Source organism: Miniopterus natalensis, chromosome 17 (assembly GCF_054644295.1).
Source record: "Miniopterus natalensis isolate mMinNat1 chromosome 17, mMinNat1.hap1, whole genome shotgun sequence".
Classification (NCBI taxonomy): domain Eukaryota; kingdom Metazoa; phylum Chordata; class Mammalia; order Chiroptera; family Miniopteridae; genus Miniopterus; species Miniopterus natalensis.
The window spans coordinates 18,558,502-18,576,944 of NC_142097.1; the positions used below are offsets into that span (position 1 = coordinate 18,558,502).

The window sequence follows — 18,443 nt, forward strand, 5'->3', positions numbered from 1 at the left end:
GCCCGGGAGGTGCAGCCACTTGCCTGCCAACCGCGCCGCAGCCCTCCGCCCTCCCGGGGCCGCGGCGCTCTGACCGACTGCGCCCGGGTGGTGGCGTCCGGGGGGAGGGGGCGGGCGGCGGCGGTCCCCCCAGAGCAGCCCCGCCCCCGCCCGCGCCCGCGCGCCGCCCGCGCGGAGTCCGTGGGGAGGAGGAGACTCGGGCGCAGAGCGGGGGCCGCGGGAAGCGGGAAGGGAGCGCGGGGAGCGCGGGGAGCCGCGGGGCTGGGGCCAGCCCAAGGGCGCCCTCGCCTCGGAGCCGGGCGTGGGGGCCGAGGCGGAGGCCGGCGGGTCACCGGCGCGGAGAAGTTTGGCGGCGGAGGGGCGGGCGGTCCCGGGGTCGCGCGGCTGCGGTGCGGGGGCCATGGGGGCGGGCGCGGGCGCGGGCGGCGGGGCGGGCGCGGAGGCGGCGCGGCGCGCGCTGAGTCCCCCGAGCGGCACGGGCGCCGCGGCGCAAAGTTAGCCTGGCGCCCCGGGACGAACCCCGCAGCCGCTGGCCGCCCCTGCACCCGGCTTCGGCATGGGCGAGCACCCCAGCCCGGGCCCCGCAGTGGCCGCCTGCGCCGAGGCGGAGCGCATCGAGGAGCTGGAACCCGAGGCCGACGAGCGGCCGGCGGCGGCGCCAGAGGACGTGAGTGCCCCTCCCCCGCCCGGGCAAACTTTCTGGGGGGCGCTAGGAGGAGAGCTGCCCCGGACTCGCCTCCGTGGGGCAACTTGGAGGTTTCAAGGTGACGCGGGAGCGCCCCGGATTGGCCGGGTCCCCGCGGGCGGGAGGGGCGGAGGGACCGGTCTCCCCAAAGCGCGAGCGCCACCCCCTCCCGCGTTCCCGCGGCTTCCCTGCGGGACACCGTCCCCTCCCCCGCGCCGGGGACCCAGCGGCCGCCGGAGCCCCTTCCCCGCGGCTGGTGCAGTGCCCGGGACACGGCGTTTTCCCGCAGAGGCGGCCGCGTCACAGCCCTGACTCCCCTCCCCTGCCCTCCCCTCCCACTTGCGGGTTCTCCGAGCCCCGAGAAGGGGCGGGCGCCGCAGAGGCCCCGGAACCCGGCGCCGCTGGCCGGCCTGACGACCCCCTTCTGCGCCCCCGGCTGAGCGCGGGCCGGGCACCTGCCCTGTCGCGGTCCTGGCTGAAATTGTGGCTGGCCCGCGTCCCGGACCCGGCGGGAGGGGGAGCGGAGCGCCGCGAGCCGCGCGGCTCCAGAAGGGGGCTCCGGAGTCCCGGCCCCGCGCGCGGCGGCCCCGAGGACGGGGAGGGGCTTCCCCAGGGCGCTTCCCCGCCATCTGCCGCCCGGCACCCCCCCCCCCCCCCGGGTCCTGGAAGTCACCTGCGCACGGCGCTGGGGAGTCCTGGGAACTGGAGTTTCTCAACCTGCACCTAGAGGCGGAAAACTGGGCAGACTCTCGGCCCCGCCCTGTCGCTCCCTCAAGGCGCGGATACGAAAGTGAAGCCAGCCCCCTCCCCCCAACCTGCCAAACCTAAGCCGAGAGTATCAATGTGTCCCCGGGGGGTGGGGGACGAGTAACATCTTCCTTCCCTTTGGCTCCCATAGTTACACCCCCCCCCCCCCCCCCGCTTCTGGCCCCAAAGCCCTGGTAGAACCAACCGCCTGTGCTCACCACTCAGATTCAGCCTTGGAAGAAACTGGGTGGGTTTCGGCTCGTCGGGGGAGCCCCTTCCCCCCAAACTGCAGGCAGAATGTTCAGTGTTCGTGCTCGCGCAGGGGCCAGTTTTCCTGCGTAAGGAGGCGCCTCTGGCCCCCAGCAGGTCGAGGCCGCTGCAACAGGTCTGAGGGAATGTGGCCTGGGCGTGCAGTCCCTGGCCTGGGAGGCGAGGGGGGTAGATCAGCTGTATCGTTGTTAGAAGTTACCAGAGGCCCTTGGACAGCGTGGGGCGCCTTTATTTCGTCATTGTTGAGAATCCCCCTTGTTCCGCTCATCCCCCTGCCCGCCTGCCTTGGGAAGAGAGACACTCCTCCCCCACCCCAGTTCCCTCCCTTTGCTCAGCACTGACTCCTCTGGGGAGCTCTCCCTAGGGTTTCCCTGGGCTCATGGTGGGTCCCTGAACTTGGGGAGCAGCTGGAAAGCTATGTCAGAAATATTAGGGGGCTACAGAAGCCTTGGTGTTAAGCATGTGTTTCTTTCTCTCTTCCTCCCCTCCCGCATGGCCTCCCTCTCTACCAGCACTGGAAAGTCCTGTTTGATCAGGTATGTGAGCAGTTAAATGCACCCCCCTCTTCCTTCTAGCCCTCTCCAAAATCAGTCTCCCTGCTCTGCACTCCTAAGGTGGTGACGTCATGCGGGGGTGTGGCTTAGAGCATCTCCCGGGCTGAAGACACTGCTCTCCAGGTTCCAGGGGGAGGCGGTGGGCTTCCCCGAGACATCCCCCCTCCTCCTCTCAACTCCGCTTCATCAGAGGCTGGGTTTATACTCTGCAGAAATTGGATAATACATATTGGAAGTCCGGGGTGGTCTCTATATGTCAGGGGATTGCAGTTGGCCTGGGGAGGTGGGGGAACGGCTTAGGCTAACATCCCCTCCTCTCTAACCCACTATCAAAGATCTGTGGCCACCAGTGAAGTCAAATCCCTGCGGTCCTTGGAGGGCGACGCACAGTAGGGGCTCTTTTGAAAGTTAACTCTGCTCTGATTTTCTGGCAGGAATGGAGGGAGGGGGTGTAGGGAAAATTGAACGTGATTATTTGCAACACCTGGAGTCTCGGCGTGGGGAATGGGATGGAGTTGGGGGTGCCAACCTTGGAATCCGGAGATGGGCATTTGACCTTCAGCCAGGAAATGGTTCCCTCTGCTTGGAACCCGCGCTGAGTGCTGTTTAGTGTGTTTCTTCCTCGCTCTTTCTTCCACGGTGCCGCAGGAGAGGAGGCAAGAGCTGTCCCAAAGCGTGGGGAAATAGTGAGCACCGCGCTCCCGGGGCGACACCAACTGTGCCATGACATTTGTGCGGGGATATGTTTTGTTGGGGAGGGAGATAAAGATGATAAAAGTAGCTTGGACCAGACCGTATCCTGTTGTGGGCAGGGGAAACCTTTTTAGTGTTTTTTAGCAGGTTTGTTAACGGGGTCCAAGCCACGCTTGGGAAGAACCTGTGTGACAGTGGGGTGGAGGTGGGTGGGCTGCAGGGATGAGAGGCGCTAGCTAGGAGCCTGCTGCAGTGCACGGACACAGGCACCTTGACTTGGAAGATAACCGTAAGAATGGAAAGGAAGAGGGATGTGGCGATGGGAGGCGGGGAAGGTCTCACTAGGCTGAATAGAAGGAGGTGAACCACATGTTTAACTTTAAGGTTCCGAATCTAGAAGGAAAAGGAAAAGTCAGGGTTGGGGAGGGGGGTTGGCAAAAATGACAGCTCTGGTTTCAGACAAGTTCACGTAGAGGAGCCAGCTAAATGCAGGTGCCCAAGGGGGACCAAAGGCGTGGAATTGCAGCTGGAAAGACGTGGCGGGCCTGGGGCGGGGATATGGGGTGTCATCCACGTTAATGTGAGGCCTGGCTGCTGTGGTTCGGGGAGCATCCAGTAGTTCCTGTCCCGATGGAGTAGCACATCTCTCCCTCTGCTCCTAAGTGCCACCCACTCTCTCTCCGGCTCCTAGGAGTCCAGCAGCTGCTGGCCTGCTGCCCCGAGGCAGGAGGGAGCTACTCGCTGCCACTGGTACCCGATGAGCAAGCTGCCAGCCCTTCACACTTCTTGTTAGATTTAGAATCAGAACCTAGAACACAGTGTATCATTCTGTTTTGCTCTGTGTCTGTCTTTCTCATTTGATTAATTTCCTTTGCTAGTGCCTGGGCGTGTGTTTACATTTAAAAACAAGCTGTTTGGATGAATGGAGGAAAACTTTTAGTAGGAAGAGTTTGGAACTGGAGGGAGCAGAGAGAATGTTGTAGTACCTAATATTAGTGGGTGGTCTGTACAGTTTGATTTCTGCCACGGAAGGGAGGTCCTGAGTGCTACAAAGACCCATCCCCCTGTTTCGGGGGAAGGTCCACCCAGAAACCATTCTGAACAGGCACAATTAATCCTGGGAAAGAAACTCCCCAAACTTACTCTGGACAGTTTTTTTCTCACACGTTCTGCCTGTCTACTCCCTGTCCCTGGTGTGGCGTTAGGAGCCCATTTTTGCCACCCTCCTTGCTGTCGGTGCTTTGTGGTAAAGGATGGGGCTTGGCCTCTGGCAGCTATCCAGTCTCCACGTTGGTCCCCTTGCTTTGGGGAGCCACCCCTGGGCCATTCCCCTGATAGGCTAAAGGAAGAGTAGGTGTGAAGCTTCACAGACAGACAGGGACGTACAGCTTCAGGACGCGGGGTTATTCAGGAAGCTGGAGTGATTGACCCCTCCTGCCTCTTCCTCCGGGCCTGCTTAGAGGTAGGGATTGCGGATGATGAACTTGGGGCACTTAGGAAAGAACATTTGGCTGGGCATCGCAGGCAGCCTCCCTACCATCGCTCAGACGGCCCCGATGGGTCAGACTGGTGAAGGGGGTGGGTGGGACTCACACCACACCTGTCAGAGTCCCTGCAAGCTGATGTGGCCCTGGAGTTCATTTCCCAGAGGTCAGCAAGATGGGAGGCTGGCCCCAGTCAGTCAGTCCTTCCCTCCTGGATCAAGGGGATACCAGTGGTCAACTGGTTTCAAACTGGGATCTGCTAGGACCTTTTTTCCAGGTGTTAGGGATGGAATTGGACCAGTTCCTCTATGCTGTCTACTTCTTTAGCACATTGAGTAGCTCTGACCCAGCATGAAGCTAATTGGACCCCAAAGGCTAGAAGCCATGACCTTGGCCTTTTGGTCTTATGTGGTCACCCCTCAACTAAGTGTCCAGGATGCCTTTGGTGGGAGTTGGAAGTGAAGGAAACAGGTGACCCCAGTCCCTTGGAAGTTTATCCAGCCGGCGCCCCTGGCATTCTGGGCATTTGTCTGGCCTGCTCAGGCAGGTGTGTAGCATCACATCCATTCTCACCCCTCCCTCAGTCTTCCCCGTCGATCCCAGAAGTTACAGCAGCCAGGAAACCTGAAGGTCATCACTCTGCCCCCCCCCCGCCCCGCCCCCCCCATCCCACCATGTCCCATGTTTTTATTCCTATTTTAACTCCTGCTTGAAGGAATTGTCTTTTCATATCCTTGGGATCGTAATGGTTTTACTAAATAGTAGATTTTAAAGTTACCCTAAATATTAACCTGTTGTTACAGTGCAGTATCATGGTAAAAAATGTCTTACTTCTCTGTAGTTGAATCTGTGGGGCTTTTGCTTCACAGTTCCTTCTATTGCTTCGGGCCTGAGACAGTGTTCATCCCTCTTACATGCTCGTGTCTCCTACGACTATTTTTATGATTTAGGGGGATGAAATCATCTAAGCTTTTACTCCACCCAGATCTTGTTCCTGCCCAGTTACACCAGCATCACTTATAAAGAAACACTTCCTTTATACATTGTTTGAGAAATGTTATCATTTGGTACATTTTTATAGGTGGTTGGGTATATTTTAGGTTTCTGATCTGTTCCATTGATAGTTACAGTTTTGCTCGGGTAATATGCCTTTTAGTTATTGCTTTATATCCGTTCTGTAGCTTTTCTATAGATTCCTCTTGTTAAGGTTGTGCTTTGATAATCTCACTCTCAGTCTCTTCCTGAACTTCAAGGAGGTGCCCTCAAGGATCCAAGGGCAAATAGCAGGTCAGCGGCAGATGTGGGATCAGAGCCCAGTTAACCCATAAAGGGCTTCTGGGGTTGGAAAACCATTTCCAGGTTCACCCTTAAAAATACCTTCAAGAGCTGTGAATTTTAATGAGCAGAAAGGTTTGGAGCAGACTTCTGTTAATTCACACAGCACAGTTGCCTTCAAGCTCAAACAAGCAAGAGGGAAAAGAAGAATTGAGAGGAACTTGATTGTGTCTACCTTTTTCCCTTCCCAAGGGGAGCATGCATTTCCCAGACCCCCCCCCCAAAAAAAAAAACCCTCCAGTTTTGCTGATCTCCTGGAAGGAAAGTGGACAAATCTTAATTATCCCACCACAATTATAAATGTGAGTTGTAAACGTGTAATGACCAGAGCACAGTGCTGCTTAGATGGGCTGCCGGGGACAGAACCGTGGATTTGGAGTCCGGTAGACCCAGGCTCAGGCTTCAGTGACTTTGTGATGGGGAGCAAGTGACATTAGCTCTCCGAACCTCAGTTTCCTCTCCTTTCAAATGGAGGCAATCATCTTTAACTCCAGGGGTGACAGGGGCAGCTGTGGGAATTAAAAGGAAACAGAAACTCTCTTTGCAATACCTGAGAACCAGCCAGTGGTCTGTTGACAGCTGTCTCTTGACTGGGAGTCAGACTTTGCTGGGAAGAATCACAGGGCCACTTCTGAGGTCCAGGTTCCCCAGGAAAGGCACGGCCTCTCTAAACCAGCTCCTTCAAGTCCGGGCTCCTGGAAAGAGCGCCACTTGTGAGCCCAGAGGATTTTCCTGCTTGCTTTCCCCTGCCCAGCCCCCCTCCCTCCAGCCTGGGGGTCTTCCCTTGGCCTGACCCTGAAGCCCACCTCATTTATAGTCCTTCTGCAGCTTAAGGGGGTTCTGCTTGCTGAAAAGAGCTTCAGATGAGACTGCTGAATGGATTAGTGAGGAGCCACAAAGAACACACCTGTTCCAGAGACGGGCATGGCAGCAGCCCCCCAGAACACACAGTTAACTAGCAGAGAGGGGTTCCCAGAGAGGGACAAAGCCACGGGCTTGACTAGAGCTTGGGCTCTGAACCTCCAACCCCTTATCAGGGCCCTGGAGGCTGTGGACTTCCCTCCGCCACAAAGCCAGCTTCCTGCCCCTGCCCCAGTGACCCTGTCACTCATGCCCAATTAACGATTTTGTTCCTGACCACTCATGGAAATGCACTTGATAGCGGTTGAGCAGTGGGGCCAAGGGAGCGGAGACCGTATGCTGTCTGCCTGCCTGCCTGCCACATCACAGGGACACACCTATTCAAGAACAAGTCCAACTATAGCCCCTCATGAGTCCTCTTGGATTCAGATCTCTTCTCAGGAGCACACGCTGACCGAGGGCCTGCCTCCCTCACGTTGGCCCCTCCGGCTGCTACCACCGGAGCACCATGGATTGTCAGAAGGTCATCGGAAACATCTTGTCCAGTCCGCTTATTCGTGCAATAGTGTCAGAGCTGCGACTAGAGCCCAGCTCTGCTCTCTCTCTGACCTGTGCTCCCTCCACTGGACCTTGCAGACTTCTGTTCATTTACTAGGCACCCTGAGTGACTAGGGCTCTGGAGAGGACACACATCTGGCTCAAGTCCCAGTTCACCTCCTAGCTGTGTGACAGTGGGCAAGCCAGGTAACCTCTTTAAGCCTCATTTTCAGTTTTCTTATCCATAAACTGCCTAGAATAATGCCCTCCCCTCAGGGTTGCTGTGAGGCCTAGCGAGATAGTGTGTGTATCACACTCGGCAAAGTGTGTAGTCAGTACTTGATGGGTATGGTTGTTATCATGTTCTTGAAATTTAAAGAAATTAACTGATTTCAAAATAACATCTGACATGTAGTAGGTCTAGGTCTTGAATCAAAGTGTCCAGATCCCCAGTCTGGGCTTCTTTCCACCCTATTGAGCTGGAAACCACATTTCCCGGGAACTTTCCAGAGAGAAAGGAGAGAAGTTTTTGGACAAAGGCTGCCTGGGGGAGTGTTGACCCCCAAGTGTTTCCCCTCCACTCACTGCTTGTTTACCTGCAGGCAGAGGGGGAAGGGTGGGAAGGGTGGTCCCAGGGCATGCTCCTGTGTTTTGGGAATGAGTCAGTGTGTATCGTTGTGAACCACTCAAGAGGGGCAGCACCCCCTCCTTACACGCCCCCCCAGCTTTTTTGAAGCAAAGTACAGGTTTTATCGGAAAATATTTGAGGGAGCAAACATGAATGTCTACATTTGTTTTTGTATCTTTTATTTAAATTATTTTTATTGATTGATTTTAGAGGGAGAGAAAGAGAGAGAGAGAAACACCGATGTGTTGTTCCACGTGTTTATGCATTCATTGGTTGATTCTTGTATGTGCCCTGACTGGGGATCGAACCTACAACCCAGTGGCGTATTGGGGAGATGCTCTAACCAGCTGAGCTAACTGGCCAGGGCTCTGTATCATTTTAATCTCTCAACAGCCCTGTGAGGTGAATGGTGCTATCCCCTTCACAGAGGGGGAAACTGAGGCCCAAGGGGGCGGGGCTTGCCCAAAGACACAAAGCAAATGAGGACCCTCTGAAGGGGGGGGCGGTGTTTGTGCACAGGGCTTCTGGCGACCTCTGAAACAGGCGCAGGGCCCCAGGAATGGAAGGAGTTCGGTGGCCCTTTGTCCTGCCCACCCTGCTCCTGGTCAGAGGTCTGCATCCCACTCCCTTGCTCTGCCTGGATTCTCTCAGTGCTCGCTCTCTTTTCTGGGGGACCGGAGGGTCCCTTTGGTGGCTTCCAGGAGAAGCAGGAGGAGGAAGTGGGTTTTGGCTGAAGGGGAAGGAAGGGATGGGCAGACATACTCCCTGCTCACACTCCCGCCTCTCCCTGCCTGCTGCTCCCCAGGGACTCCTGCATTAGGGCTGAGACTGGGCTTTAGTCCCCAGGCAGCTGGGACATGTGACGGCTGGCCCTGGATGAGTCAGCGTGGGCATTATGTCAGCTGCTCTTAGAGACCCAAGGGACCTGGCTTTGAGTCATGGCCCCCAGCTGTCAGCTCAGAGTCTGTGAACCTCCGAGGCCTTCTTGGGGTGGGGGAGGGGGCACTCAGGGAGGAGAGGGGCCGCCTGGTGGAAGGAGATGGCCCCCACCCCTCACTGCCCCCCCCCCCCCAGCTCCCTGTGTTCCAGGGGAAGCTCCTCTTCCCGAGGCCCAGGTATGAGGAAGCGGGGGAGTTTTCGGAAACATGCTGAACGTCTGTCCAGCTGCTCAGCCTCAACTCAGGCTGAGATGCTGATTCTCTGCTGAAGGAAGGGTGCTCCAGCTTCTCCCCTTCTGGAGGGATGAGCTGCCTCCCTGCAGACACCTGATGTGGCAGCTGAAAGAACAGAAGTAATACAACAGGGAATCCTAGAATCGCCTAAGCTTCAGCAGCTGTCAGAGGCCTGGCCTGGCCAAACCTCGGGGTAGCACAAGGGCCCCGTGCGCTCCATTCTGGGAGACCCAGGGACAGGAGGGACCAGAACCTGATTTGTAGGAAGTTGTCTCTCTTCTTCCTAGGAAGGCTGAGGTCTTTGAAAATCCACTCCCAGGCCCAGCTTGGAGCAGGTCAGAAGGTGCCCTATTCTACCCACCAGGGGTGCCTTTGGGCAAGTCGTTGATCTCTGTGCCCCTCAGTTTCTCTATCTTTTCAATGCGACTAATCACACTTGTTCTAGGACTGGTGTGAGAATAGAAGTAATAAAATATTTGCGAAGATCAGAATCGAGGAAAGTCCGGGGAATGGTGGGGAAGTGGTTTTCTCTAAGAGGCAAATTACCATCCTCGTTGGGGAGGAAGGAGAACTGGAAGAGAAAGCTGCTAGTCCCATAACCTTGCCTCCTGACCTCGGCAGCTGCAGGCCTGGACCTAATTTACGGGGCTGTAAATATCCATGAATGGGCCAGAGTTCCCTGGTGGGCTCTGGCCGTTGGGTGGGACAGCTCTGCCGAGCCATAAACCCCTGGGCAGCCTCTTTAATTCTGCTCTGCTCCGAAGCCGGGTAATGATGCAAGGAGCCAGCAGATGAGCCATGGTGACCCCTCCCCCCACCCCAAGTGGGGAGGGGCAGTTGCCTGCACCTTCCCCTGTCCCAGCACATGCCCTGGTGGACAGAAAAGAGACAGTGTGGCTGGGGATGGAAGCTTCCCTTAGGTTCTAGGTCCCAACCTTCCAGACCTGAGTCGTTCACCACAATGGCACCACAGGTGCTGCCTTTGGGGTCCTCGAAAGTGTCCACACCCCATATTCAGATCTAGGGCCTCCCTAGATCAGGGAGAGGGAGAGGGTCCTCCTGGGAGAGAGAAGGGTGTTCAAGTGCTGGGAGCTGGGACCAGACGTGTAGTTATCCTGGGTATGTAGTTTGTGCAGAGCCCACATACAGAATAGATGTAAAATAGACATATTCCTTTCCTTCTCTCCTGCTCTGCTGCTGGGTAAATTCTGAAGCCTTGGCCCAGCTCCCTGGCCTGAGGCAGAAAAGGGAGAAGTGGCGCCGCTGTCCTGGGTGCTGAGCAGGCAGATCCCAGCTCCTGCGGGGTGGTTCCCTGAGATCTCAGCCACTCCCGGGGCCTGGCATTCCCCTCCACCCTCTGGCTGGGGCTGGGCTCTGGCGGACGTCTGACTTTGCTGGAGGACCCCGCACACATTGTCAGCTGCCCTGAGGGCCTGTGCCACTCACGAGATGAAGGGAAAGGGGGTTTGGAACCACCAGCAAAGGGACCAGCTGTCAAAAAAGAGGAAAATGCCTCTACTGTGGACACATGCATTTTCCCCCAAGAGTGTTCGTTCCATGGAGTCTTGCTCTGAAAAAATACTGTGATCCAGTAAGTTTGGGAAATGCTGGGTTGAGCAAAATCAGACAGGTTTCTCCACTGTAAAACCTCACAGAGCCCTTAATTTGGTTTTCTGCATCAGTCCCTTCCAAGAGGGTTTTCCAAACTTAACAGAGCCACAGAACCCTTATTTCATGCACCATCTTGGGCTTGGTGTTCCACAAAACACACATTGGGAAACCCTGAGCCATTTGTATTTCATATAACTGAACAGGACAGAGAAAAGCAAGGAAGAGCAAACCTGAACACCGCCACCCCCCTAACCCTGAAGGAGGAACCTTGAACTGTCCACCTGGAAGAGAAGGGAATTCGAGTGCTGGGAGCGGGGAGCAGATATGTACAGTAGTTGTCCTGGAAAGTAGTTTGTGCAGATCACACACAGGACGGTTCCTTTCATCTCCCCTGGACTGTGGGTTATGATTCCCTGACCTGCTGTCCCTCTCCCCAGAGTCACCAGGTGACAGCACAGACCTCATCCCCCAACCCCGCCATGTAGGGCTGCCTCATCCTGATTCCGAATTTCCCATCACCCTTTGAGCAAGGATGCAGAGTAGATCGGCTGCCCCCATGGGCTGTATGGGCTGATTTCTCTTTCCCCACCCCCCACTTGCATAGGCTGTGCTTATATGCTCAGGGTTGGAATGAGCCCCTTACGTCTCCTGGAGAAGGCAGAGCTCTACCACGTGACTGATGGAGACTTGGGGGCCCATGTGCCTAGTAATCTGCCTGAGATGGCACAGCAGCTGGAAGAGGGGTTCCTTCTGGGAGTCTCCCCCACTTCCTGCCTCAGAGAGGGGGAAAGAGCCCCAAGTGGCAACAATACAGAGAGAATGCGGTGGGTCCTTTCCCCAGCCTAGGTCATTAGTGCACTAAGAAGGGATCCAGGATGGGAGATGGGATGTATGGCAAAGCCCTCAGGCCGGGGTGGGGGTGGGGATGGCGTGGTGGAGAGTAGGGGGGCTGACGATTTAGAGGATTAAGGGGCCAGAGGGCTGGGTGCTGGTGGGATTAAAGTCCCCTCCGAGCCTCTCCCCACAGCTCTTTTCAAGGCTGAGGCAGGTGGGCGGGAGCTGAGGGAGGGGCAGCCCCTCACTTTGTGTCTTTCTCCCTCTACCGCCAGCATCCGTCACTCTGGCTGAATGTGGACTTGGCCTCGCCCCCCCCCCCCCAAGCACTGGGCCCTATTCAGGAGGCAGCTGCTAGGATGCTCCGGACTCCTGACTCCCCACTGGGCCCCTGCCTGCCGCCCATTCATGGGCTCATTCCGCCGGCTGCCCTGCCTCTCCCAGACGAGCTGACGGGCTGCCTCCGACCCACCTAGCCCAGACCTCATCCCGAGAGCACCCCACTGCCCAAAGTGGGCGAATCCAGGGCACGGGGCTCCCAGGACAGAGAGCCTCAGGGCCTTTAGTGCATTATTAACAAGGAAATTTCATTTGTAGAGTTTGTATACCCAAAAGCTCCACGCCACAGTTCTAGTAGGATCTAATCCCCCATGGCCGGCCTTAAAGGAAGTGGGCCTTGAAGGCCCAGCCAAGCCCCCATCTCTGGGGTGCCCCCTGCTTTGCTGCGAATGAGGCAGTTGGAGCTGGATCTCAAGTCCTGTGACCCTGGGCCCTGGAGAGCACTGCCTTGCCTTTGCTTCAGCCCACCATGACCCAAGGGGATGCTTCCCCGCTTAACAGATGAGGTGATTATGGCTCCAGATGGTTACCCCAAATTATACAAACTGGTTAGTGGCGGAGACAAGAGTGGGATTTCACCCTGCTCCTCGCGGCCTCTCTAGCAGCCCTCAGCTTCCTTGCTGGGCATTGGGATCTCCCTCCCTCCTGTACTCATCCTCTCTGGGGCTCTCTCTGTGTTTCTCCTCCCTTTGTCTCTCTCTCTCTGCTTCCCCCCACCCCCACCCCGTGCCCCATGCCCACTGCTCTTGTTCTCACCTTCCCAGGTGTTGGGGTGGGTGGGGTTTGGAAGGTGTGCCGTGTACATTTGTGGAGCCCAGGCAGCCGGCCCCATCCCTGCCTCTCCCTCCCCACTAGTCAGCCTCCTCCATCCCTGAGGCCTCATTATTAGGGTAGTGATGACCCCATTGTCTGGCCTGTCTGGCCCTGGCACTGAAAGGTAGGGATTTGGCAGAGAAGGGAGGCTCGGCTGGGTTCCAGCTCATTCTCTGCAGTCTGGAGCCTGTACGGTGCTTGGGGCAGGACTGGCAGGCCACAGTGGGGGGTGGGGGCTTGGGGAGCCATAGGGCAGCGCCTGTCTCTAGGACAACAGCAGGGAGCCCTGGAGGGGGAGTAGAAGGGGGAGCAGGTGGTCCTTTGTCTGGAGCTGGAAAGAAGGAGAGGGGCCCTTGCGTGAACTCGGCCCCTCCACCCCACTGGCTTGCCCTAAGCCTCAGCCTGGAGGCAGCCCCTGAGAGGGGATTGGTATCTCTCCTCCCATGAAATGCAAGGCCATTGGGCTTCCTCCCCCTGGGCTGAGGCAGGAGAGACTCCATGCTGTGCAGCAGACCACTGCCCCCCTGCAGTGCTCATGGGGGGGGGTGGATTTTCCCAGGACTCAGCGCTGCTTCCTAACCCCCACTCTCATCCCATCAGCCCACCCAGCTGGAGAGCCATGTGGGGCCAGGCCCAGCCTGTGAGTCCCCCGTGGGAGGATGGGAGGGGTCCCAGGCGCTAGAGAAGGAGGCCCTCCGTGGCTGACATTGCCGCTTTGCCTCTCCAGGCTTCACTTTCCTGTCTGAGCAATAAGGAGGCCAGAACTGCCACTTTTTGAGGCTCCTTCCTACATTAAAAGTCTCTGTTTAGAGTGGGCCTCTGAGACTCCTAGAGCCCCCTCCTCCCCGGGGTCAGCACTCACCTTTTTGATCCTTAAATTTTGCTCCTGAGCAGCAGGGCAGCCCGGGGGGCTGAAGGTCAGTGGTGGTCAGTGGTGAGTAGCAGCAGCGCTAAGCCGCCTGGGCGTGGAGCCCTGGCTCTGCCGACTGCTGGCGCTGTGCTCATTTCCCTGAGCCTCTATTTTCTCATCTGTACTATGGGGATAATAATAGGACCTCCTTTGTATGGTTGTTTTAGGGAATAAAAGAAATGATATATGTAAAGTGCTTACAACAGTATTTGGCCTCATGAAAACACTCAACAAATTTTAGGTATTTTTGTTATTTTTTAAATTATTATTGATTTAGAGAGAGAGAGGAAGGGGGAGAGAGAGAAAGAGAAACAATTTGTTGTTCCGCTTATTCATGCATTCACTGGTTGATTCTTGTATGTGCCTTGACTGGAGATCAAACCCGCAACCTTGGCATATCGGGACAGCGCTCTAACCTACTGAGCTACGTGGCCAGGGCCTAGGTGTTTTTATTCTTAAAGGTCTTTATGGAGCAGGGTGGCTGAGTTTTCTGAAATGCTCTGTCATGTGAAACACATAGGTGTCACCCCTGAAAGCCGGTGTTTGGGGTTGAGGGTGGGGACCCATGCAGATTTTTGGGGAGGCCTCCTTGGAGGTGTCCTCTTTCGCTGAGTTCTGGGGAGAGTTGAACTAGCCCATGACTTGTGACTTGGCTGTTTCTCCTGGATTGCCTTAGAAATGCTGCACACAGAATCAGCCTTCCTAAAATAGTCTCCATTGCCCTTATCTAGTAAAGGGGGAAGCGTGGGTCTGGTCCTCTGGGCTCCCCTGTCACCCACGCATGTACATGGTGGTATCTGATTGCCTTTTAAAACCTCAGCAACCCATGCAGCGTCTCTGTGAGCAGGAAAGGTCTCAGCATCCATGGGAGACTATCAGTGTCATTTGCTAGCAGAGTGGGTGCTGTGGGGGGACATTGGGTGGGTTCTTCGAGGAGGGGGAGACTATGGAAGAAGGCAGAAAGGTTATGGGTTTCTGTGGGAGAAATGAATAAAATCCTTTTCTGACTGAACTGCTGAGACTGTCCTTGGAAAATTAGCACCCATCCATGCATCCGAACATCCACTGTTCACTCACCCAACAAATCTTTATTGAGTGCCGATTACACTGGGCTCTGCGCTAAGCACCGGGAGCTGTGTGACTCTGCCTTCCAGGAACAGGCAGTCCAGCGAGGAGTCTAAAGTAGCCGATCAGAGAGCAGTGCGGGTGGGGCTGGAGGTCTGTCCAGGTGCAGACCGTGTCTGGGGGGAGCCTTCTCAGAGCCAGGGACATCCAGGGAGCTAGGATGGGCGAGTCAGAGTCTCCTAAGGAGACCAGGGAGAAAGGAATCCTAGGCAGAGGGACCCATGTGTGCAAAGCTGCAGAGGGCAAAGGGCGATGCCAGCAAACAAAACACAGAGCACAGTGCCTTTGGGGAGCCCTGCCCTGCCCCGCGTGTGGGGTGTGGGCATGGAGGGGGCCAAGCAGCCAGATGCAGGATTGGCAGGCTGTGCTCCCTGCTCCCCAGGCTCGAGCATTCCCACCGGAGTCCCTCTGGCCCAGGCCCCAGAAGTCCGTCATCTTCCTTTTCATTCCTGCTTTCCTCTTGTCTGGAGTCAGGAGTAAGGGTGGAGAGGAGGGAGTTTAACCTCCCTGAGCCTCAGATTCCTTATCCACGCACCAGATGGTTGGATGAGGGGATCTCAGAGGTCCCCAGGGCCTTCTAAGATTTTTGTTGTTGTTAATCTTCACCTGAGGATACTTTTTCCATAAATTTTTTTTTTTTTTTTTTTTAGAGTACAAGTGAGGGAGGGGGGAGGGGGAGAGAGAAACATCGATGTGAGAGAGACACATCGATTGGTTGCCTCCAGCTCATGCCCCAACTGGGCCAGAGATCGAACCTGCGACCCAGGTAGGTGCACTTGACCCGGAATTGAACCCGAGACCCTTCGGTGTACAGGCTGACGCTCTAACCATTGAGCAACACCAGCCAGGGATTTTAATTGTCTAAGCTTTGTTTTGGATGTTTCCCGTGGGGGCCTTGGAAACATCCCAGACACCACCTGGGCCTCTGTTGGCAGAGGGCTGGGGACAGGAGCCGGTGAGTGGTGATAGAGATGGGGCACCTGTGGCAGTGCTGAGAGGGCGACAGAGCCCCGTTGACCCCCCTGCTTGTCTGTGCGTCTCCCCCAGTGTGACCCTGGGAACACGGGCTACATCAGCACAGGCAAGTTCCGCAGCCTCCTGGAGAGCCACAGCTCCAAGCTGGACCCGCACAAAAGGGAGGTGCTCCTGGCTCTGGCCGACAGCCACGCGGATGGGCAGATCTGCTACCAGGATTTTGTTAACCTGGTGAGTGCTCTGGGGCCCTTGCCGCTGGGAGGGGCCTGTCTGGGGGTTGTGGTTTAGAGGACCCTTAAAAGGATCTCTTGACCCACAGCACTGAAAAAGTGCAGGCTTCAGCGGGTATCACCAAGGACCCAGTTTCTCTGTCTCTCAGTTCTGCCTTCTGCATTGCCAGCCCACATTCTGACAAGTCCCTGGCAATTCCAGACCCTCCCATTGTGGCAGCAGAGTGGCTGCAGCAGTTCCAGCCCTCACACCCTTACTCTTTACCATGCAGGAGAAGAGAGGGACTCTTCTGGTAGCTCCCACACAAGGGATTTCCCCCCTTCCATTGGCCCAGATTGGGTCAGTTGGGATGTGTTGATGGACTCAAACCAATCAGTGCCTACCTGTGGGGCTGGAAGTGGGGTCAGTTCCACCAAAACCGTGGGCTGGGAGTGGGAGGTGGGAGCTTATCATTGGCAGGAGAGGAACTGGGGGGTAGATGTTGGGAGGATCAGGCCAGACCTCTAGGAGCAATGGGGCACAGGAGTCATCAGACCTACAGGCAGACATCCTGGGTTGTTGCAGGGACTGGAGACCCGAAGCCCATGAATCCCGCCCTCTGCTCTGGTGTCTTAGAGTAGGGACTTCCTCCTCACTGGGGGTTACTGCTGTGTTATTACTGGGATGAGACTGGAATGGGGTTCAGTGGGGTTGAGCAGGAAGCATTTTACCTGCTGTGGATGGCTGGGCTATCGGTAGAAGCTACATGAACGCACAAAACGGAAGGATAAATACGGCTGGAGTCTGATCTTGGTTTTCCTATTGAAATGGAGACAGTCACCTCTCCTCTGTCACCCATGGAGGGGGCGAGAGTGCGGTGACTGGTGTGAAGTTCACTGGTACCGGTGATGGGGGAGCCAGTACCACTCGCACCTGTCATGTGCCAGGTGAGCTCCCTTAGGCGGATGCCCAGGTTTTGGACTTGTTGTAATTGCCTCTTGGCTGCCTTTGCCCAGAGATCAACGTGAGTGGTGGGGCTTCAGGATTCTACTGCTGTTCGGAGCAGACCCAGGGAGCAGACCTTCTAAAGGGAAGGGGTCAGAGTGGAGTATTGGGGGAGGGCAGTCGGGATTCATGGGGCAGGCGGCAGAGGTGAGCCCAGCCGTGCCACAAAGACCAGGCCACGGGTTTGAGCCTGCACAGGCTCACCACAGCCCCGGCGCAAGCACGTTCGCTGCGTGCCCTGCTCAGTCCCAGGGCAGCGTGAGCACGTGGCTGGGCCCTTCAGATGCTTCTCTCCAGCAAGGGGTCCAGGGGTCCTGTCTGTGAACTCACGACAGCAAGTGACTTGTCACTGTCAGGATTTCTGTAAGTTCTGAGCTGGAGCCTGGATCCATGTGAGCTGGGCTGCCCAGGAGACCAGGACTAAGAAGGGGTCACCAGCGGGGAAACCCTGGGAAGGGCCGAGAGCTCAGGGCCTGGAGCCGGGCAGACCTGAGTCCCTCTCCTGGCTCTGCCTTTGCCACTCCCTGGGAATATCCTCCGAGCCTGGGTTCTCCCTTTTCTTAAAAGAAGCCAAAGGATACCTCCTTTGGGGTTGTTGCAAGGATTAAACAAGGTGAAGTATTTGAAAGACTGTTGTCTATAATGTTCTTCCAGCAGGTAAACTCTGCATCTTTCCTCACCCCAACCCAGGCAGGATGAACCAGCCTTATTCAGAACCCCCACAGTGCTTTGCCAGGCCTCTCATTATTGATCGATTGATTTGAGAGAGAGAGAGAGAGACATTGACCTGTTTTTCCACTCCCTTGTGCATTCCTTGGTTGATTGTCATATGTGCCCTGATCAGGGATCGAACCCAGAACCTTGGTGTATCAGGATAACACTCCAAGCAACTGACCTCCTGGCCAGGGCACCAGACTTCTCTTACAGCTGCGTGGCCAGGGTTGTCGCGTGTGGGTGTGCACATTGTGACTGTACAAGGATGCCTGGCGGAGGGATGAATGGGGACTGAAACCTGACATGGGCTTTGCTCACCAAGGCCTGGAAGGGGTGCCTTGCCCTGGAAGAAGAGGATCCCTATCTACTTGGCACAAAAGTGCCAACTATGTGGATTCCAGAGGCAAGCAGATCGGGATTTGAATCCTGACTCTGATTTACTAATGTTGGGTCCTTGAGAAATTACCCTCTCTAAGCTCTGGTCCCCAGCTTTATGACGTGGGGATAATCCTATGCACCAAATAACTAAGATGACACCCTATTTTGCTGCTGTTTACACATTTGTCTCTCCTTATAAGCTCCATGAAGCCCAAGACCATGGTTACTACTGCGCCCAACACAGTTCTGGGCACACCAAGGGTGCAGGTGAGTGGTGAGTGTGTGTGCTCACTGTGCTGCTCCTGTACCCATGCTGAGCCCGTGCCCACCACGGGTCTGCAGGGTGTGGCCAAGAGTGTGTTTGTGAGTGCGTGTGCAGTGCACACCCGTGTGCATATGCACACGGAGACTGGAAGAGAGGATGGTAAGTGTGGCTACAAGATACTTCACGATGGGATCCTGTCTTGGGTTTAGAGTGTACATGGAGCTCCCAGCCCTGCCTGCATTTGCAGAACTCCTGAGTTCTTCCTAAGGAGAGCCAGACGGCGCAAGCTTTGTAGGCA

General features: G+C 56.3%; 1 protein-coding gene across 1 annotated transcript in view; it reads left to right on the forward strand.

Moving 5' to 3' along the window:
• Positions 1-556: 556 nt before the first annotated feature.
• RHBDL3 (rhomboid like 3) overlaps positions 557-18,443 on the forward strand; it is a 44,377-nt gene continuing 26,490 nt past the window's right edge. Inside the window, exons 1-3 of the mRNA XM_087826040.1 lie at positions 557-667; positions 2,215-2,238; positions 15,646-15,804. Coding sequence (XP_087682166.1) covers positions 557-667; positions 2,215-2,238; positions 15,646-15,804 — 294 coding nt within the window. The remainder of the gene's footprint in view (positions 668-2,214; positions 2,239-15,645; positions 15,805-18,443) is intronic.